We start from the raw sequence: 18,670 nt of genomic DNA on the forward strand, positions 1-18,670 counted from the left end.
ATCTCAGGGAAAATTCAGCACTGTAAGATGTTCTATCCACTACTACTGCTGTGATACAAAACAAAATAATAGCCTACATCTTCCTTTTAAAGTAATTTCATCTCTGATTCATCCAGCATCATTTTGTTTTCAGAGCAGAAAAAAATAATAGACCAGTGAGGCTCTCAGTGCAGTTCTCCTCGTTTAAGTTAAACTTTGACTGATCACCTGAGTTGTGTTCAGGATCCTGAACACGATTTAGGTAAGAAAGATAATGATGCACTACCAGTAAAAACACTTTCAAAGAAAAGCAAAGACAAAGTACAGGATTTGTCATCCTGTTTCATTTGCTAACCATTCTTATTAAACCTATCGGGTCATTCGGGAACAGCAGAGACATAAAATAACCGCATTACAAGTTCTTAGTTCTAGCATTTTAGTAAACAGTTAGTTATATCTGTAGTCTGAGAGCAATATGAGCCTTCATTTGGAGCTATATTTGTGTCTACCTGATTAATATAAGTTCAATATTCCTATTTTAGCTGTTGTTAGTCTCCATCACTTCTTGAGAGGAATATCTGGTTCTTAAGCTGCGACATATTCCACTAGCTAGTCCCTAACTTTGTCTGCCAGTTTCTTCTGTGCTTGTACAAAGTTGGACTATAAAAGACTTGCTTACTCAAAACTGCCTGCTGAAGATGGAAGTTGTGGAAATAAATCAAAACAGTGAACGGGCATGAAGCAAAGCTAAAAGAGGCTCGATCACTTTATTCTGTAATAATTCTCTGTAGGTTTGTCACTACGAGTGACGGCTTTAGCGGATAGATTTCAAAGAATCAAAGTGATTGATTAACACAGCTTTGATATGTTATAACTTCCTCACTTAGAGTTCAACATACTTTTGAACCCTTAACTAAAATCTTGCTATGTAATCAAAACCCTATAAACCTCCAATCCTACATGTTTCTTTCACACGTCCTATTGAACACATCAATATTAACACACTGTAAAACACAAAACAGAAAACAGCAGTAGTGACCGGAACCAGTTTTGTTACATGCAGCCGTTCAGGAGGAGCGCCAGCGAGCCAAGGAGAGAAATGAGAACGAGGTGGAGTCCACCAGCTGCGCCAACGAGGACATGCCCGTGGAGAAGATTCTGGAGGCCGAGCAGGCGGTGGAACCTAAAACTGAGACCTACATCGAGACCAACCTTGGTGTGCCATCCAACTCGGTGAGTTGATATTTTTATAAACTCCTTGGCGCATACTCGCACACTGTGTCATTCTGCCACAAGTCAAAACTTTGTTTACATACACATGCCCATGGGCATACACATATACACACAGATATCACTTACATAAGCACAGTGGGTGATTTGTTTAGATCTAACCTAGAGGCTAGTAGGAGCATGTTTTCTCGTACATTTGCTCCAACATTTATCAGAGTTTTACATGTTACTTAATGGTTGTTATTCTTCGTTCTCACCCACTATGACCTTCGCCTGGCTACAAGTTATAGCTGTAAAAAAAATTTAGATGAAAGATTGAACACAGCTTGTTCTTTTGACTGTGATAAATAGCTATTGTAAAGACAAAATACACTCTGATGAATCCTAATAGAGAAAACAACCAACTCACATTGACCCCATTCATGTCTGTTATTTTTATGTATCAGAAAACCTTATTATGTGTTATTCCTGGCATGGTATAAATCATTTTAATGTGCTATCAACAGGTCATGAAAGCAATAAATAAGAAAAGACAATCAAACTATAACTAAGCGCCTTTGAGAATCTCTCGGTTTGTGTTGATTTTGGCGACCCCTGTGGACAAGATGGTACCTCCGATCTCTTTGCTGATCTTGTCCTGTACATGTGTAAGAAGTGTTTTTAACAAAGAAATCTCCTGCTTTCAAGCACATTCAAATGTATCACTCAATATGAATCTTTGCTATGTAATATATAGAAAGAAAGGCTGATTTGGCAGCGTGGAGTGAATGGCCTGTCTAACACCTACCCCCCAGCAGGCTGTTACAGGCATTAAAAATATCTATAAAGATATAATCAATCTTGTTGCTGATGGTCTTGTTTGCTTTTGTAGCTCATATAGAGGCATCAGTATTAATTTCAGTCCATTTCATAACCAGCTAAAAACTCCTCACAGGAGCTTTAACTACTGATGGGCAAAAAGGAAAAGGCTTTTCAAATTTCTGACTTATGGATCAAACTTTATTGTTGTGTTTTCCAGACTCTTGCTGTAGTTTTGCCACTATTGTCTATTCACATTCCTGTATCACTTTTTGCATAGTCCAGGAACAGCAGACTTTAAACAGACCCGAAGGGCATATATCTCTTTTTTCCCATGTAATATTCAGCGTACATAAAGCTCTTGGTTGTTTTCATTCAGGGAGTCTTAGGCTGCAGTCAGGAAGTTTCCTGCTAATAAAGATGTTGATGAATTGAAGAAGGTGTGATACTGTTTGTCCTCCCTTTTCTAGTCCCTTTGGAGATGTCTGCTTGTAGTCTAGAGTGTACTTTGCCTGTTCACCTTGTCTCCGCTACTTCACTCAGCTGTGAGTTTCCTCATTCATCCCCTCAGTATCAGCTGGGCACTGTGGGCTGCCTTTGACACTGAGGAGACTAACTTTGATGAATAATGCAACAGGCAGACTGTTCCTGAAAGCATCCCACAAAGCCTCAGCTTTCTCTGGAATTCTGCTGGAACAGGAGAAACAGCGGAGCTGAGCAGGAGCCTACCAGAGGAGGCAGGGGAGGTGGGGGAGGAGAGACAGAGGGTGAGACTGAAGGAGGAAGGGGGAGAGGGGAGGGTTTCTTCTGGGATACATCTGCTTCAGGGGAGGGAAATGTCCTCTGAAGTAAAGGTAGAAATGTGAAGGCTGTTATGTGAGTAAATGGGAGCTATTTTAGGGCGCCAGATGGAAACGTAGGAGATGAGCGCTGACATTAGGGAGAGGGAGGAAGAGTGGGGAGTCACGGGGGAGCGGCTGGCAGCTCAGACACACTAATGCACTGAGTGTGTTTGGGCTCAGCCATGGTGGGTCCCTCGATGCCGGCTGCCTGCCCGACACTGGGAAGAGGAGGTTTTCTACAAGACTACGGAGACGATGAAAACAGAACTCATTTGCTGATGCACAGCGCAGATTTTCTTTATTGTTTATCAACCTTCAGTAAAATCTGATCAATCCAGATCAAATGATGATCAACCTACAAATATGTCCAAATTATTGACTGTGCGAGTTGTAATGAGTGCAAACATAGCTTCATTTGTAACCTAATTTGTTTATATTTTACAAATAGAGTCCTATGTCTTTTGGTCTGATGTAATGCATAACAGTAGAACACTGTTTGTGTGATTGGATCATATCATTATGCATTCTTATATATTATTTTGCACATATTTTTTGTGTCATTGTGAGTTGCATTCAAATAGGAAACCATCCCTAGACCAAAGACCAAGCTCTACCTTTGAATGTCAGTTTCATGGCACACTTTTTTTTATTTTATTACATAGTTAAAGGAGCAATTGGCCCCTGGTCTCTGTAATCGATAGAAGCAATAAAATTAAAAATTGATGGCGTAGGTGTGGAGAAAGTCGTACAAACAGCTTGTGGTTTCACCCATTCTACAATCCTACAACACCCAGCGTGCATTGCGCCCCTCCATCTGAAAGGAATGGCCCAGTGAGAGACGCTGGAATGCAACACTACCGTTTTCCAGTCAAGGACATTGATCGCTGCAGGCAACGGCTCAGAGTGGTAGAGAATCCAAAATACGACAAGAATATACAGGTGGATCATCTAAAAAATCTTTGGGTCTGCAGTCTGCATTTTTAACCTGACAATTTTGAACGAGACTTGACATCAGAGCCGGCGTCTTAGAATGAGGAAGAGTAGTTTAGCAAGCTGCCAGATGACGCATTTTACATAGTCTGGCGGAGGATTCCAGGGTCCATTGGAGAAGCGAGTAGCACAGAGCAAAATTGCATTTTTTTCATACCATAATGGCATTAGCTCCCCATGACAGCATGATAGGACTGAGGTTGAAAATCGTTGAACTGGCCCTTTAAGTTTATTAATTTCTCAAAGATGTGGAATATCTCTTTGAAGTTTGTAAAGTTATGTGCCATGCTTCATACCTGTTGTTGCTCCCAAGACTTCTGTTTTGGTATATTTCAAGGGTCAGTTCACCAAATTCACAATATGTCCTCCTAAAGGTGCATTATCTAGCATTGCAGAAAGTTGGGGTTTTATTTGCTGGGGCTCTGAGATATTTGTCAGTCACACTTTGGCTCCTATGCCAAACAGAAGAGCTGAAAGGAATACATTTTTGAGTGCTTTGAGCATCACAAAGCAATCTAGGGACAACAGCAATCTCAAGATACTTGGTGGTGCAGGGATATGGTTCATGCACACCTCTGCAAAGCCTCATTGTTTGATTCCAAATATTGATTAGTAGGTGCTCCAACAAGCACAGGTGGCCATGTTGGAAAGCCAGAGAAGGTTGTTTTTATTGTCAATGCACTAGCAGCTATTATTGGTTCCCCTAAGATGTTCATTGTTGGCAGGTGGAAAGAGGTGGCTGGTTTAGACATGTTTGTTTGTAATGTTCAGAGCCATCCACTGTGCGATACCAGTGACAATGACAGCAGTGCGTAGGGGACTGGGCTTTCCAAATGGAGAAAAAAAAATGAGGAAAAGAAACTTACTGTTTATAAAACCGGGGTAGATAAAATGTATGTGATCCATTGCTATGATCCACTAGAAGAAAGCAAGTAAACATTACTTTGTACTGACACTTTAAACTGGAAACCAGGATGTTGGCAGAGTATCAGTATGGAGGCTCATTGGTCCTGACCCACAAGGACTCCTCGGTCCCCCCTCCTCCCCCTCTGTGAGGTCTCCATTGAGAGTTGCTGCCCCGTACTATAATTGATCACAGGGCCCAGGCCATGAGTGTACATCATGAAAAGGCCACTGCCACTGTCTAATGACTGGGGTCCGGCCAACCTGAATGAAGTGTGTTTATGTCATGGTGACCTAGAGGAGGAGTTAAACAGGCTTTAGTAATTCGCCTTCAGTCAGACGAGAAGTTCTTCAGGAGAAAGACGAAGATGCTATCGTTTACTTATCCTCGGGATGCTTCTTTACTTCTATTTTTTGTATTTCTCTCCTTCTCTGTCTTCTCTCTTTTATTTTTTCTGGATGGCTGTTCCACCGTCTGTGCCTTCATTTACAAAGAGGTTTAGTTTCTTATCTTTCCCAGACTTAAGGCAGGAAGCGTTGCTTTTATTTAGATGATAATTAGCTGATGATTCATCCTCACTGCAACGTATGAGGACAGCTTCTTTTTTTTCAATGTAAAAAAGTGGGACACTTGAGCAATTCATTTTCGTACCGATCTGTATGAGTACCCAATTTTCTCTCGGTTGTCACGCAGTATAGTCTGGTTCCAGCAGAATAATGAAAAATTGAAAGGCAAATCTTTCGTCTCCTCTCCTCAAGTGATGAAAATTTCATAGGACAGTATGCAAGCCAGGCATTTCTCTAAGTTGCGGGGATGATCGACCAGCAAACCCTTTGATTTGCTTGGGATGAAGACAGTGTTGTTTGTGGCAGGCATTTAAAAAAAATGCTAAAGGGGCTACAAAGCAGTGATTTAAAATTCCTTCTCTTATTTTTTCATCTAAAGTTTCAGTAAACGTCCAAACTTCCTTCTGCTTATTTTCTTCTTTTTGTCAGCTGTGATCTTCGTAGCTTTTGCAGTTGAGTCTTAGGAAATTCCCAGGTGGGCTTTTGTACTTCCATACATGGGAGGTTAATGTTATTCCCTCACAGGTCACAGTGGATTCCTCCATTGTGGCCCCATAACTAAATGCTGTTCTGTGACTTGAACAGTAAGTACAGTAATGTGATGCCGGAGGATTGTTGCAGGAATGTGTAAGCTCCATCCCCTTGTCATCTCCACAGACTGAGGTAAAGAAACCAGGTCAGTGTAAACACGGCTAAGATAGCCATACAACATTCATGAGGCTCGCCATGTTTAACGAGAACCCTGGGACTTGTATTCTTACGAGGAGGGGTGGCTCGACCGTGGCACACACTGCAGCCCTTTTTGTTTTTCTTTGTTTTGGCTGGGGCTGCCCTTTGGAATGAATTAACCAAATCTGTTTATGTGGGGTTTCTTTTTAGAGGAAGTGCAGCTCACGAAAACTGTCGCGCTGAGCTGCGCCGTCCATGTCTCCCACGGAGATCAGATGCTGAAATATTCATAAGATGCCTGTTTTCTTTTCTCCCCCTGAAGAAAAAAAAGGAAGACTTTCAGTTTTTCAAAACAGTGTAGGCTTTGTGTCTGGTTTAAGTTTTTCATATCTTTGATACTCTGCAGTCAGTGTGAGTTTCACACCATAGGGAGGAAACGTGGAGGAGAGGAAGGGAGAGTCTTTGGCCTGCGTATTATAAAAGGAGAGTGTGAGTGGAGGGATGTTTTCTCCTTCATCTTGAACTAATCTCCTCTTGAGAGCTGCAGTTGATGTCGGGATCCTCCGAGCTTTTTGCATCGATCGGTGGGATTTGGAGAAGGGAGTTGGGGAGAAGTTACTGACTGTTTTTTGTCGGCGTGTGAGTTCACACAGGGATATTTAGAATTTAAGGATGTTTACTTGATTTAAAATTATGCAAAAAAGCATTGTGCGCAAAGCCTTTGTTTACACACATGCATATCAAGGGTACATACTCCTGGGATTACGGTAAATTACTTGTCAGAGATTGACAGTATTGTTCGGAACTTTTTTCTCTGCCCGGGTGGATTTACATTTTAGTGAGTTAGTCATACTGTATGTGTTTGACTACACACTCATGCAGTATGACTCACATTAGTATTCCACCACTGCTCACTTACTCCCTGTTGGGCTAATGATAATGCCAAACCTGATCTATCAGGACAGTTAAGGAGACTAGGCTTATATTGCACCTAGAAATTATCTTCCTAAAAAGAAAACTCTTTATGTTTTAATAATGTGGATAACTTAGGACAAAGAACTCAACAATTTAAATCATGTCAGGTTGCCTTACTACCTTTACCTAATAAAATTGTGATGTTTTGTAGAGCTTTTAATTGAACACATATTTATAAGAAAACCAAAGGAAACACCAAAGATAAATCAGTAATAAACTATTTCAGGTACCAGACTTCATTACCAGTGTAGAATTCTTGTCTGCAGCCTTGTTTATTGGCAGCCAAGCTGAGTGTTGTTAGATTATTGTAATAACATCAGAAGTGGTGCATTGTTGTGCAATGTATTTTGACATTTAATGGAACATGCTTTCAAAGCTGCTGTATATATACGATGTTCAACGCAAATGAGATTGCACTTAGGCAATTCAAGACCCAAAGAGTAGCAATTATAAGCAATGTACTTTGTCTTACATAAGATACATTAATATAATAGATATGTCCATATCTCAGAGCTGTAAGATCACCCTTTGGCCTTTCATCATGCTTTTTATGCTCATCTCTCGTCAAGGCTTAAGTAGACTTATGTAAAGGAAATCAAGAAAAGATTGTAGCGTTCTCCTTGGTTCACCTGGACCTTTTCATTTCACAGAGGAACTAGTTAGTGTTTCTATATTGGGCACTAAATGGACGATGTACAGTGACATCCATTAGCCAGCCAAGGCCACTACCAAGAACTGTTTGTGTTGTCAGTTTATCAAAATATATCTCCTAATTCTTAGAAATGTTTACAATAAATAACAACAATTACCTTTGAAAAGGTATTTAAAACTGTAAAATCTAAAATCTAAAATAAATAAAACACCATACCATGCTATAAACTATATAGAGTTCTTGTCTGACTTTTGTCTGTGAGTGCATCTGAAAAATCATTGCACAGTCATCTGTACATTGGCTGGGTTTTATTAAACCCTGCCCAGTCGGGTAATAAAGTCCCCTTTTAGCTCCTAAGCGCTTGTTATGTTGTGAAGAGTCAGTAGAGTGTCATGAGGGGCCTCTTGAGCTCCACTAGCTGTCTGAAAGTGATTTGTGTGTCGGCTAAAAGGTCCCTAAAGAAAGAGTCTGCTTGGTGAAAGTCGTTTTTTCAGCGACAGCTCTCTGCAGGTATTTCCTCTACGAGCTGGGACAGAATCACTGTTTGTTTTGTCTTCCTACTCGCTCCTCTTTAGAGGATATTATTCATAGCATAGCACTCCAGTAAGCGTGAACGTGAGTGGTGATAGGTGGCTCCGGGCTCTTGGACAAAAGACTAACACAGATTAAAACAACAATGACACCTCTCCATTTTTTAACTAAGTTTCTTAATTCTGTATTTTTCTTTTTGTTACTGTTTCTCTGCAGCCCAACGACCCAGTGACAAATATCTGTCAGGCGGCCGACAAACAACTCTTTACCCTGGTGGAGTGGGCAAAGAGGATCCCCCACTTCTCGGAGCTGCCACTGGACGACCAGGTCATCCTTCTACGAGCAGGTAGAGAGAGATTTAAAAAGCAGCACTTTATGTTATTGCAAAAAACAATGGTTTTGATTTTATTTCATAATAACCCCTCTATACAGAGATACAGTCACATCTGAAAAAAGGGATAAACTAACAGGCGCACGTGGCACCCTGTAGTTGAGACCAAATACTGCATAAATACACACACAGCCTGCTACAGCTAAATGCTTCATGGGTACTTGAATCAAGCCATTGTTGTTTGAACAAATGTTGCTAGATTAGTTTGCTCTTTGATACTTATAATACTGGGCACTTTTTCATAAGTCTTCTGCGCCCACACAGATGTTTTCTGTTATCATGATTAGAACAATGATAAGGTAAAGGTTACTCTGAGCTTCTGAAAGTGTGCCTTGTTTTGACTACACGGTAAGGCTCAGCTTAACTGTACTTGCTTGGAACATTGTTTTTGTTGTTGTTGAGAGTACCTGGTACTTTTTGTATGTTTTGGTACCAAGCGATCTTTTTAGCTATTTAAAGGTGGAGTTAAAACGTGTTTGGTTCAGGACAACAGCAGATACCAACTACCAATAAAGAAAGAAAAGCTCAGGAAGGAACCCCTTTCTATATATTATAAGCCCTCAATCTGTATCTAGCAAGAGAAGCAAAATAGAGCTTTAATAAACAATGTGGCCATGACAATGAATAACTCTGTAGATCATGTGACTAAGACAAAAGTCAGCCCGACCAAGGTCAGAACAGCTCATTGTGTGTATCCGCTGTATGTGGAAAAGCAAACTAACCGCTCAGGACCGTAGAAGCAGCAAAATAAAAACACAGTGAATCATCTGTCGCTTCTCTTACACTCACTAACATCACATGCAAGAAGGTCTTTTGGGTTTTCCCAACACTTTGCCCCTGTTGCCTGCCTGTCGCTCCAAATTACACCATTATATTCAAAATCCACCTTAAGAAAAAAGAAGCTATTACACACCCATCCCATACCCTGAAAAAATCCTCCCATCATTCCTTATCCTTTGCACATACAATGATGGAGAGACGTCAGCAGTGCAGAGAGAGACATTATTCTGTAGAGCTCGTCTCTTCTCAGCTCTCAGGTTTTCTATAAATAACCGCTTTAGTTCTGCTGTATCACAGATAAAAGCATCCCGGCTCCTCTCATACCCAACTCAACTCTGGGGAGACGAGGCGAGTGTTGCCAGGCAGAACAGTTAAAGGAGCCCTGTCACTCAAAAGGCAGCGTCTTGTGTCTTCAGTGCTCTCAGTGTCAAGCCCCTGCTTTGGCACATCAAGCCTGTTGTCTTTATTGTTATGGCAGGCGCAGTTCATCCCTTTTACACGCTTGTCTCTTCAGAAAGCATGATTCAAATGTCTTAGTAATAACCTGATGCCCGTGCTCGAGAAAGCTGCACGCTTTCACCGCCCAGCTTAATTGATTCATTGGAATTCCCCCTTTGTTGTCAGTTTCATTTTGCATGAATGCTGTGTGAACTTTTGTACTGGGATTTGCTTTTTTTTTTTTACCTCCCTCATACTTTTCCTCGATCTCTCTCCCCCGTCTCTGCTGCAGGTTGGAATGAACTCCTCATTGCATCATTCTCACACCGTTCAATAGCGATTAAAGACGGGATTCTGTTGGCAACCGGGCTTCACGTGCACCGCAACAGCGCCCATAGTGCTGGAGTGGGAGCCATCTTTGACAGGTCATTATTAGTATATTACTACATATATACATTACTGTTTGTATGAATGTAACTGCAACCTGGAGCTACCACTTTAAAAAATAAAGTTTCAAATGAAAATACTGCAGAAGTTGATATAACTTTTCTATAAATGGTTAATAGGTCAGCCAAAGCAGTTGATGAGGATGATGGTGGTGAAAAATCTTTCTTTGGTTATGAAGTGGTTTATTGATGGCTACTGACAGCTCTTTTAAGTATTAATACGGTTTGTTAAGTACGAAAACTTAAACAGCTTTTTCTAAGAAACACTTATTAGAAAGTGGTACCATTATAGGCATACTTTTTAAGTTGTAAGTAATGCTTTGTTAATGTTACATTATTATTCAAACATGTTTTATCAATCAGTTATAAGACATTAATAACAATAACTGTCATTATACTGTAATAATAATAACTTTCTGTTGGCCAGGTTGATAAAAAACTGAAATCTCTCAGCACAACTTACTTTGTCTTTTTTACGCAGCTCAAACGTTCTGCCTTTTTAATGATCTATAAAGAAGTATATATCAATCAATAAATACTGTACTACAAAGCAATCAATAAAGATATGATTGACCTCCAATATAAAGGTGTTTTTACAGGGTGTATTCGTCGTTTCCAACATATGACATTTGTGTTTCCTCCATTGAAATGTAACACCTTGAGTGGAAGTCACAAGTGTACTACACGAAAGGCACAGCAGTACAGGAACTATTGATCGACTGCAGTACATTAAATATGTACACCTGTATGCATCAGAGGGAACACAGAAACACTGAACTGCACAGAAAATGTCAAAAAAAAAAAAATCCATACAGGAGTCAGTCACAGTGAAGTCAGGTGAGTGCAGCTCAGTGTGTTATTGACATTCCAGCTGTCTGACAGACAGACAGTCTGCGGTGTCTCAGCAGCATCGCACCTCGAGCTAAAGTCAGATACACAGTTTGGAAAGTTTGAAGAGAGACAAGCAAAATACTTTTTAGGTGTTTTATGTTTTATTGATATTATTTGTTAACAATTGTGTTTATAAACTTATTGCTTAAATATTTGATTTTTCTTTCATGAAAATTGCAGTTTACAGTGTACATGCTCCCGGTGGAATTGGAGATCAAACAGAGTTGGCCTTCATAGGGGCTGCCACCAAATTCAAATTAAGGGCTTTGAATATCAATCTCTTCTTCTTCTCTTTTCCTGTGTCTCTGCCCCCTCTGATCACCAGCCTCTGTGCTCAATCATCTGCGCTTACAGCCACAGGACACATCTCTAGCATTAACTGTGGCTTACATTAAGATACAGAGATCTAATAACGTTTCTTTATCTACTCCTCTCCCTCTTCACTATACAAATACAGACTCTGATTAACTTAAACACTTGATTCTTTTCCTTTTTTTCCCTTTCTTTTATAGCCCTGTTGTTCCTCCTTGGAGCAAATTGAATTACAATGAGCTAAGAGCCACAATTGACTTTACTATACGAGGGGAGAAAAAAACAAGAGTGAGAGGGGAAACACAGAGTGCCAAGAGAGGGTGTGACCGAGTCAAAGAGGGGTGAGGAGTTCGAGTGACTCCACGCGCCGACACTCCCACCGGTGATGTCACACACAGACAGTGGGAGTGCTGGTGTTAGATTACAGCTTGTGTTTACTCTGTGGCTTTCCTTTTATGAAAACCATGTACTAAATATAATGACTTTGTAGGGTTGTAAACTTTTCCACTGATCTTACGGTGCCTATGTGGGCTGAGAGTGAACTTGTGTGTATTTGTTTTTTAAATAGATTTGGGCTGGATAGTAGTTAAAGACATATTTTTAATGTCCCAGTCTGGATCTGGATAATTCACATGGAGTGTGGTGTATCATTTACAAAAATGTACCAATTAGACTCAAATGGTTTCCTGTGATCTTAACTTTTCTGGCTCTCGTTAGGTTGTCCGATATAACGCAAAAATAGTCTAGTAGCCAAGAAAGATGAAAGAAACTTCAACTTTGCCTGATTTTTAAAATGAACCACGTCACATCTCAGATTCTGTTCTATTTATTTTTTGTCTCTCTTGCGCAGAGTGCTCACAGAACTGGTGTCAAAGATGAGGGACATGCAGATGGATAAGACAGAACTGGGGTGCCTTCGAGCGATAGTTCTTTTCAACCCAGGTAACTATCACAATATATAAAAGCTTTTATTTGTTGCTGCAGTTGAAAGGATCTGTGACACAGATTTTTGTTTTTTTTTAAGTGTTTACACTGTTAAATGCAACATTTTTCTATTGTCGTTTAAATTTCACCTTGAACCAACAACAATCAGCTCATAAAAAAAAGTGCAGAACATGAGGGGAAAGGTTTGCAGATTTGAGCTGTTGGCTGCATGTTAAAGGGGCCATATATTTTAAATGGATATTCTCATATGTTGCATGAGTTTCACATTTTTGGGTTTTTATTGTTCACAGTGAGAAAGTGAAAACTGCATAATTCCATGTTTTTCCAGAATGAGATTTTTATAAAGGTCGCCTCTGAAATGGGCCGTTCAGAACAGCTGCAGGTTTCTACATAGAACCTTGCTTTCGCTGAAATCAACCAATCGTCATTCACTGTCATTCACCTCAGACTGCCTTCTTGCACTAGCTTGTAGGCTTGTATATAAGGCCGAATAACTGATCCTAGAGCAGCCATGTTTTCTACAAATTTGGAGTGAAAGTGCTATGCGGCCGCTCCCCCACGTGAGACCATACACGTGGGGGAGGGGCTATGCGGTCACTCCAAATACTGTCGGCCAATCATGGCTAAGGTCTAACCTTTGTATGGCAAAACGGCTTGTTGGTTTCAGGAGGAAGGAGAGGCTCCGAAAAAATAATTTAATTAAAATATGTATACAATTTTCAAAATGAAACAAACTTTACCAACGTGATTAAAAAAGACATTAGAATATTAGAAAATTGATTGCAAAGCTAAAATATGCTTCTTGTTGAAAACCAGTGTACAACAGCATTAAAGCTTTCAGTTTATCCTAATGTGCTGTGGGACTGCTTTTGATCAGAGAAAAAAACTGACCATCATTATGCTGGAAAAGAATACGACTCATTTATGATTTGAGGCTTAGTGATCCTTCACCAAAAAACTTTATTTGAGTATCAAACTCTCTCCAGAATTTTGTGAAAAGTGTGTAGCTTCCTTATTGATGAACCCTGCGCTTGGTTACAAGATATTCCAATGGCAACAACTTTTCATGATGGAAAATAAAGTTGCAAAACTTTCAAAGAGTCTTCACAAACTACCCCTGCAGCATAATACACTTCAGCGCTGCCAATCAGTATTCAAATTAATTCATATTTTCAACAAATGTAAATAAAACATCAACTCAGGTGGGGCTTTATGGCCTTGTAAAGGACAATAGTCTGACAATAGCCTGAATAGTGTATTCAGCTATGTCTGGATGTATTTAGTAGAGTCTGACTAATACTGTATATATTGATGCATTTGTTAAACACTTTAATGTGCAAAAGGTAAACCAAAGACTTCCTGTCAATCTATCATACGGTATCCTTGTGTATTTTTAGTGCATTCTCTTTAATAGAGGCTCATTTCTTAACTACAGGAATACACGTGTCAATCATGCTTTAAATGTGCTGCTCTGTATGTAAAAACCAACATGAGCACCCTAGTAAACTAGACCAATCCGTGAATGTGACCCAAGATTTTAATGACTCAGTGCTGCAGCCTCCCTCCGTCCCTCTGGGGCCACTGTGAATCTGCCCACCCCAAACACACTGACGCTCTGTGTTCCACATTTTGTTCAGGTCACATCCTAGCCTAGTGGCCCTGGTTCACTCCTCAGCCTGATTCCCTGTTAATTAGGGGTTTGCTAGACTGGTCTGACTGAGAAAGCAAAAGCTGGGGCCTTCGGAGGACAGGACAGCAAGGCTAAAAAGGCCCTCGGTCCTTCCTTTCCCACACTGTGTGATTACGTCCAGCCATTAACAACAAATGTTCATTCATTGTTGGTCAATTGTGCAATGTTTTGTCCGACAGAAATGTTAATCAATGACGTATTTGTGTTGTTAATCAGAGAGGGGTCCTCCAGTGAAGCTTAAATTAGCGCTGCTTGGTAATTACAGTCCTAATTGGAATTGGACAAAATGAGGTAACACACGTCCTCAATGAGCCTGCAGGGTTAAAACTCAACTTTCAAGTTAGCTAGGCTCTGCCCTCCTGTGTACAACACTGCAAGGTGCCGCTGAGGACACGACCCCGGAAACCCTTTCAACACATTATTCGCTCTACTTCCCTCGGGTCACAGATACATACAGGACACTTGGATGGAAAAAGGCACCCTTTAGCAATTAGCAATGCTATTTTCAGTAGCTCACAACTCACAGTGATAAACTTTGTATTCTGAATAATGTAATCTATGAATGTATTCATGCTTAAACAAATGAGCTAATGGATTTCCTGGTTTGTACCAGCTATAAGTGACAGCATTTGCTAAACTTAAGGATTTTAAGAAGAATGTAAAAAAGTGGGCCTACATGCTCATAAAACACCTTTTCTGTGTATTTATATAAAGATAGAAGCTGCACAACTTCAACTGTGCATGTTAAGGATTCCTCTTGTTGTTTATTATGTATGTTATTTTTGTGTCTCCACAGACTCTAAAGGTCTGTCCAACCCAGGCGAGGTAGAAGCTCTGAGAGAGAAAGTGTATGCGTCTTTAGAGGCCTACTGCAAACAGAAGTACCCTGAGCAGCCTGGCAGGTATGAACACAAACACAGAAATGAGTGTGCACATCCACATGCTCGGCTGCAAGTTAAAAACTACAAAAAGAGTATGACTCACAGCTTGTACTTATCTGATCTAAACTGCAAGCCATACTATTTTTGTAAAAACTTTTTACATAAACCTTTATCAGGTAAATAGTACAACTCTTTTATCAGATTTGATTCATTTCCTGCTCAGATATACTCTACATACAGGATATAGTAGTGCTTCCTTACCGACAAAGATGGTACTATACTTCAAATAATGTATTATGTGAGCTGCAAACCCTACTCTTCCTCATTTACTTTCTCTTTAATCGTCAATCGGTCAATAATTTATTGATGACCGCATGATCGAGGGCCGTGGAATTTGCTTTCACTACAGGACGGTAGCCAAGCCCAGTTCAACAGTGGCAGTAACATCAAACAAAATAATAATGAGAAAAGAAAAAAAGCAAATTAGTTATTTAGATGCCAGAAATATTCTGAAAATGAGCTACAAATGAACACTGAAAAATGTGTTTGCATCTAACTTCTGTCTTTTGGTGAATTTGCAAATGCAACAGTTTCTTTAAATCCTGTACATGCCATGTGATAAACATATGTTTATGTGTGGATCTTGCACGAGGCCCAACATGTGGCAACTGAACACCATACAGAGGGCCCTTTGCTCATGTTTGGCACGAGTTGAGGAGTTTGTTCCAAGATTGTTTTCTTAGTGTCATCTTCCCATCCCTCCCACTTCCTGTCATATGGATATTACTATCCCGGTCGAGTGTCTAATTTTTGTCTTGTGCTTTGACAGATTCGCCAAGCTGTTGCTACGGTTGCCGGCACTGCGCTCCATCGGCCTCAAATGTCTGGAGCACTTGTTCTTCTTCAAGCTCATCGGAGACACGCCCATCGACACCTTCCTCATGGAGATGCTAGAAGCCCCGCATCAAATGACATAATAGCAGAGGGGGCTGAGCTCTCCTCCCCCTTCCATCCTCCCCCATGTCTCCCACCAGCCCCGGATCAGGAGGAGGGTCTTTTTTTAAAATCCCATCTCCAGCAAGGGACAGATCACGTGGTGACTTTGAATGGAGAACCTCTCCCTTCCTCCCACCCTCCCACGGTCCCTTCTCTCCTCGGCTCCCTTTGATGTGTTTCAAAACAATGAATTCATCATGTCTTTGGGTCGGTTTTATACCTTGTAAAAATATATAAATAAGAAATATATATATATGAAAAATCACACGTCAACATGAGTGACAGCAGCGGACTGAAAAAAAGGTCGGACAGAGGACAGAAGAAACGTATTGAGCCATCGTTTTCATCCTTGCTTTTCCTGCACCTTGTCGAGAAAAAGCTAAGATGATCAGGTTTTAACACCCACAGTTTTGCTTGCAGGTAAATAAAAAAACAGCGGTGATGTCGTGTTTGGACACTCAGCGTTGTGATCGGGACAATCGTGGACTGGGAGAGCCTCAGGCTGTCTTCACTTGGACCTGAGCCCTCTCTCTCTCTTTCAGGACTAAACTTACTTCGGGGAGGGACGGTGGGGGACAATATGTCTGCTCAAAAAGGAACTTGTCTGTTCCTGCCTGACTCGACTGAACACGTCAGGTCTTGCACTAGCTGTTTTTAAAGTGTGAGCTTTTCTGGAGCTGTAGAACTCAGAGGTGGGTTAACAAGACTGCAAGTGCTCAAAAACCTCAGGTCTCTGCCCAATTCCAACAAATACAACCATGTCTTACTCTATTAGCACTGTGCAACGTCGGTGAGGATGACATATTCGTTCACTAATTAGCTCGTCAGTTGATATAACTGATTGATCAAGTTTTGGGAGAGCTTGTTTTGTACAATCTGTGCAGTCCTTCTGCACACAGGAAGAGAAAGTCTGTTGTAAATTAGCCATACATTAGCTTTGTGCTACGTGATGCTCTGAAAGGCTACCAGCAGGGGCGGGAACTACTTTTGTCATCCTATTTCAAACAGTCTGCATCTGTTGCAACCTCACAGGTGATCACAACAGTGTCTGATGGCTGCAAAGTGAGCACACAGTCTCATCTGTGGGGGAGCATTGTAGTATTGCCGGCCTCTGAGCTCCATTTCGTCCCTTTTCCAACCTCTCTACTTCTCATTTCATGTGAATTTCAGCACACCATTTACACCTCCACACTCAGAAATCCCTCTGCTCAACGCAGCGGGTGTTAGCTTTTCAAATCACCTCATATCTACCTGTACAGAAAGTTACAACCATATACAGTATTTACGTTATTTTTCAGTTTTTCATTTTGACAACAGCGATGCACAATTACCTCTGTTTCCATCATCCTGACCTTCAGTTCTTGACACTCATCTAACCATTTACAGTATGCGGGAAAAGCGTTGGTCGTTGCAGCAGAGCCATTATTTGTTTATTTGTTTGTTACTTGGCACTTAACCTCATGACAGTGGAGTCGGGTTCCTAAACGGAGAGCTGATGTTGATGTAATCGACCTCTGAGGAGGAATTTGGCCCGGGCCCAATCAGGAATGCCTAAACAGTTTTCCTCCTCAGAGGGACACACACACTCGCTCTCTCTGCACTTCTCTGGACAACCAAGTGTCATTCACGTCGAACTGAAATTTGAAATATCTCCATGTTGTGTATAACTATGCTTTATGCCCATATTCTGCTTTTTTTTCTCCTCTCCTTTTCTGTAAATGCTGCAGCTGCTGCAAAACTATGCATCGAGTGCATTTCCAAAGATTGTCTACAGAGCGGGTGCATGTTAGTCCGACTTGAACAGGTCTGATACCTTTTAAAACACGTGCTTGTGAGGTTGGGTTATGCTGTAAAATTTTCCTGGACAGGCAATTTTCCCACAATTCAGATATTTAAGAGTCATTACAATGCCGGTTTATTCCCCCTGAATAACACACAGAAAACATACAATTATCAGACGCCCTTTAAAAGTGTTTAATGGCACAGTGAAGCATAGTGGACTCTAAGGTTATGTTAAATAACAGCTATTGAGCTGAGTACGATGTGAGAAAAGGACTAAAAGAGAATTAAATCACCATGACACTTTCTATACCTGAAAGAAAGCAGGAAAAAGCCCTGAACACTGTGTTTTCATTAACCTATAATTAACTGTGATGTATGGAGTCCTGAGTGTGCCACTTCAGTAACCATTATCAGGGTTGATTCGGAAGCAATTAGAAAGTTGAATAACTTTAACAAAATATCAATTTGACCTTCTGTTTTTTAAACAAATTAAAACTAAGAAAAAATATATATTTCTGACATTTATATTTGCAAATTTATAAGTCTAAAATCTTTATTATTTTTAAATGATTGATAAATAATACATCTTTAAAATTGAATCATATAAAGGCTGTCAAGTTTTTGATTGGGTACTCCATGTGCAGTGCAATGATTTTATTTAAAGCATTTACAGCAGTCCAACACTGAGAGAAGCAACAGAACCTGTAGTTGGCATGTATCCAGCTTCATTCTGTTATCTTTTTTCAATTCCTCAGCATAAATTCTGTAATAAGTCTGGTGGCACCCTCAGGACTCTGTCGAGGTGTTGACTCTAGTCAAGACACCAATGACCAATGGCCATGTGTCAGTTTCTCTCTGTGAAACTGCTCCCCAGACACCCCGATGGTCTCTTTCCTTAAGGAGAAAAGCAAAGAGTTTGCTCTGAAATGTCACATACTGTTCTCTTCAAGCAGGACCTCAACAACAACAAGAGATCCTGAAG

General features: G+C 40.6%; 1 protein-coding gene across 1 annotated transcript in view; it reads left to right on the plus strand.

Annotated features, from left to right (window-relative positions):
* Positions 1-18,170, plus strand: part of rxraa (retinoid X receptor, alpha a) — a 115,200-nt gene extending 97,030 nt beyond the window's left edge. Inside the window, exons 6-11 of the mRNA XM_069677160.1 lie at positions 1,043-1,212; positions 8,353-8,482; positions 10,038-10,170; positions 12,245-12,336; positions 14,826-14,931; positions 15,740-18,170. Coding sequence (XP_069533261.1) covers positions 1,043-1,212; positions 8,353-8,482; positions 10,038-10,170; positions 12,245-12,336; positions 14,826-14,931; positions 15,740-15,887 — 779 coding nt within the window. The 3' untranslated portion in view covers positions 15,888-18,170. The remainder of the gene's footprint in view (positions 1-1,042; positions 1,213-8,352; positions 8,483-10,037; positions 10,171-12,244; positions 12,337-14,825; positions 14,932-15,739) is intronic.
* Positions 18,171-18,670: the final 500 nt, after the last annotated feature.

This window comes from Semicossyphus pulcher, unplaced genomic scaffold (assembly GCF_022749685.1).
Source record: "Semicossyphus pulcher isolate SPU_LCO1_2020_fin unplaced genomic scaffold, fSemPul1.0.p SCAF_28, whole genome shotgun sequence".
Taxonomy (NCBI): domain Eukaryota; kingdom Metazoa; phylum Chordata; class Actinopteri; order Labriformes; family Labridae; genus Semicossyphus; species Semicossyphus pulcher.